Raw genomic sequence first — 3,645 nt, 5'->3', positions numbered from 1 at the left:
GGGGAGCGCGGGCCGCCCTACCCCCTCGCTGTTCCGCCCCCGAATCCCTTACCAGGCTCGCGGTACCTGTCCTGATGCCCCATGAAACTGAATAGCCGCTTACCGGCAGTAACATTGTATAGTGTTACAGAGGCAAAGGACTGTAAAAGTGAAAAGTTGGGAGTGCGCAAAGGGCTGGGGGAAACGGATTCAGCCTGACACCGCTCACCCCAGCTCTGTTTTCTCCCCTCTTCCACAGGTCTCTTCGAGCAGAGGGTTGAACAGTATTTGGAAGAGCTTCCAGACACGGAACAAAGCGGAGTAAACAAGTTTCTGCGAGGCCTTGGTGAGGAAAATCTTCAGAAGTATTTCTGAAATGAATTTTCATGTCTTTTTTTTTTGTTTGTTTAAATTTTAAAAAGCCTTACCTGAGATGAAATCAGATAGTCAAGCAGTTTCAATGTGGTAGAAAATATGAAAACAATGAAAGCATACTTAAAGCTGACAAAATAATTACGATCCTTGTTACCACTTTCATTTTCACCTGGGGGCAGGGGAACCAAACCATAATCGAGGAGGAGAAAAGGAAGGCGGCTGACCACTCAGGATTCTGTTAGTTGGCTGTCCCTGCTGGTATTAAGTAGAAGAGTTACTCTATAGCAATTACATTACAAATTAGACCCATTTGCTTTTTGATTTTTTTTAATCAAAATCAAAATCAAACTTTTGATTGCCCTTGGCTTTTCAGTGTATGCTAGAGACTGATGGTGTGCTTTCTTTAGGAAACAAAATGAAGTTCCTTCACAAGAAGAACTAACTCCTTTCTGCTGAAATACCAACCCAAAGACTAATGACACTGCGCGTGAGACACCTGCAGCGTTTCAGAGTTTGATGCAGGAGGAGAGCGGAGCAAGCTGACCATGGCTTTAAGTGACGACCGATGCCGTTAGTGTGCCAGACGATGGCTCCTTTATGTATTTGGATAGAATTTGTACATAATGTGCTGTAAGCTTTTGTAACTGATTTTGTAATGAGCAAGGAAAACTGTGGTAAATATTTGTATATTCCTGAGAATAACAGGTGCTTTTTTTTTCTTCAGTATGAATTGAGTTATGCTTGGTGCAAAAATGAGTAGCTGATTATGTGCAGCTGACTGTCTCAGCAGAACCACTGACTTCAAGGGATGTTTCTGAGAACTACACTGATGCCTGAATACTGCGGGGATGAATGAACTCGGGTACGTGGGAGAGGTTGTACGCATGGGGGCTGCTTTCATGTGGCAGAGTTGGTATTTTTTTTTCCTTCTAATTAATTTTAAAAGAAAGAAATAACAAAGTAACTTGATAATAAGGTACTTGGTTCACAATACAAAACTTCTACTTGGTTTGAACTTTGGTCAGTAAACTACTTGTAATCCATTCTGCACTAAGACTGCTAAACCTGAGGAGATCTCAGTTCTTTGACATGCAAGCTGCAACGAGTAGGTACAGTACATCCTTTCCTAATGTATGTATGTATGGTTTCTAATAAACGCTGTAAATACACCTGTTTGTTTATATTCATTGCAAACCTCTGCAGTTTCTGATGTTGAGTAGGCACAAAACCAGTAACTTTTCCTGTGATTTTTAATGAATTTGTAATTAAAATATAAAATGGTTATTACGAACCTGTCTTTTCGTAGGTTTGCTATTTCATGACATGTAGTTTTGACTTTTTGTCAATGTTTTTCACTAGGGCTGAGACAAGGCATTTTATATCCCTGTTCTGTTAATTTTATCCTAACAGAAGCATCTCATAAAACTTTTTCTTTGGAAGGGCTAGCAGCAAATTACTTTTTGTCAGTGTATCATTGATACTGCTCCTGAACTGTGGTATTTCCAGGTGTTTTGTGCTACCTTGGTTAGATGATCAGAGTAGAATACAAGGAGCTTGTAGCAGACAGCCTTTGCCTAAATTTCTGGTGAGCTGATCACCTACATTTCATGAGTCTGCTTTTCTTTCGCACTAATTGCAGTCCGTTTAGGTGGCGTTTCCATTTCAGTGAAGGCTCTTCAGCAGGACAGGAATGGTTAGCTTGCCATGGCCATCTGCACAGCTGTGAATGTTGCCCAAGTACCACATTCATCTTCGATCTGGTAACATAACTCCTGTTGAGATTCTGTTAAGTTTTCCCTTAGTCTGAAGAAGAAAATATAAAATACTTGAATATATTCGCAAGTCTGACAGCTAATGAAAATTAGCTAAAGCTTCTTACCTTTTTAAAAAAACAAACACTGTATTTTTCTTTATTTGCAGTGTGATTTCTTTAGTTAGATTGGCTTTGAGGCTTGCGCATTTCCTAACCTGACAGTGGTTCTGGTTTGCTATCAGCCTCATAGAACAAAACCGAGGGATTATTCACTAAAAAGGTGAAGCCGTTTCCTTTTTTTCTTACCTCCCTCACACTTGTGTATATACAAAAGCTTCTTAAGTGTACATGAAATGTCTGTAAAACACCAAGTGCTTTTGATTCAATGGAAATGTGATCACAAATGTTAATTCCCATTAGTTTTACTCCATAATGTGCTGCAAGTTCCAGAATCACTTCTAAATGCCGTTCTTCAGAGTGGAAAGAGTAACTTCACTTGTACAGGTGGATCCTGGCTATTGTATAAACAACAGCTGCTAGTAAATATATGGGGAAATATATTTCTTAAGAAAATTATGGATAAAACATCATCATCGGCTGAAGGAAGTGCTGCAGAGAGGAGTTGCTACAAAGGCAAGAAAAAGCCACGGAACGCTGATGTACAAGCGTGCGGCGCTGTAAAAGCCATGTCCCACACCAAAGCTGTTTTCCTCCATCTGCACTTTAAAAATTAAGTAGAAAGCTTTTAAACGTTGTATTACCCATCAACATGTCATTCCAGTTTTTGTAATGTGACTCAGAGGTGAGTACCAGACAAGGTGAGATCGTGTTTCAATAAATTCTTAGGTGCCTTGATACTCAAACTATGGCTATATAAAACAATCCTAGTGTTATCCGGAGGTCTGTGTTTGAAAGGATCAGATGAACGAAAAATAGCAAGTGTATTATTTTGCCTCCTGTATTAGTTGTTAAAACTAATGGCATTTCCGAGCATGGAACATTACTGGTGCACCATTTAATGGAGAAGGAAATCCTGAAGAAAAACAAATGCAGACCCGTGTTTTAAATGGGTAAAGATTTGTTTGAAGTCTTATGGGATAAAATACATAAAAAACAAGCTTGAGAAACAAAACCACTCTCCAGGAATTGCTACTCTAGTGTGGCAGATAGATAGTTGTGTTTAAGTACACAGTATTTATTTTCCCATTGTTACCGATGTTTAATAAAGTGACCAAGCTTGCAGATTTTCCTAAATTCTGCTCAAAATCCTACTTTTGCTACAGCTCACAGAGGGAAGAGAAAGCAAGCTGTGTCTGTAATTAAGATGGCGCAGTACTTAAGGCCGTCTGCCCTCTAAACTCAACCCACGGGCAAGGGCAGCTGTTCAGAGCTGCTCCTATTCCGTCGCCAGGGCAGCGCGCCCCGGCCGCAGGCGCGGGGAGGGCCCGGCGGGGAGCTGCAGAAGGTAGCTGGTGCGGCGGCAGCGGCCCAGGGACCGGTGTGTCCCCTCTGGAAGCCGATGGGGACCGGCGAGCCAG

At 41.2% G+C, this 3,645-nt stretch overlaps 1 protein-coding gene across 1 annotated transcript in view; it reads left to right on the top strand.

Annotated features, from left to right (window-relative positions):
- Window positions 1–1,523, top strand: part of ST5 (suppression of tumorigenicity 5) — a 106,184-nt gene extending 104,661 nt beyond the window's left edge. The window contains exons 18-19 of the mRNA XM_009288800.2: window positions 239–325; window positions 762–1,523. Of these exons, the coding sequence (XP_009287075.1) occupies window positions 239–325; window positions 762–796 (122 nt within the window). The 3' untranslated portion in view covers window positions 797–1,523. The remainder of the gene's footprint in view (window positions 1–238; window positions 326–761) is intronic.
- Window positions 1,524–3,645: the final 2,122 nt, after the last annotated feature.

The sequence above is a fragment of the Aptenodytes forsteri genome, unplaced genomic scaffold, assembly GCF_000699145.1.
Source record: "Aptenodytes forsteri isolate BGI_AS27 unplaced genomic scaffold, ASM69914v1 Scaffold8, whole genome shotgun sequence".
Lineage (NCBI taxonomy): Eukaryota > Metazoa > Chordata > Aves > Sphenisciformes > Spheniscidae > Aptenodytes > Aptenodytes forsteri.
This window is presented reverse-complemented; position numbering and strand designations above follow the sequence as displayed.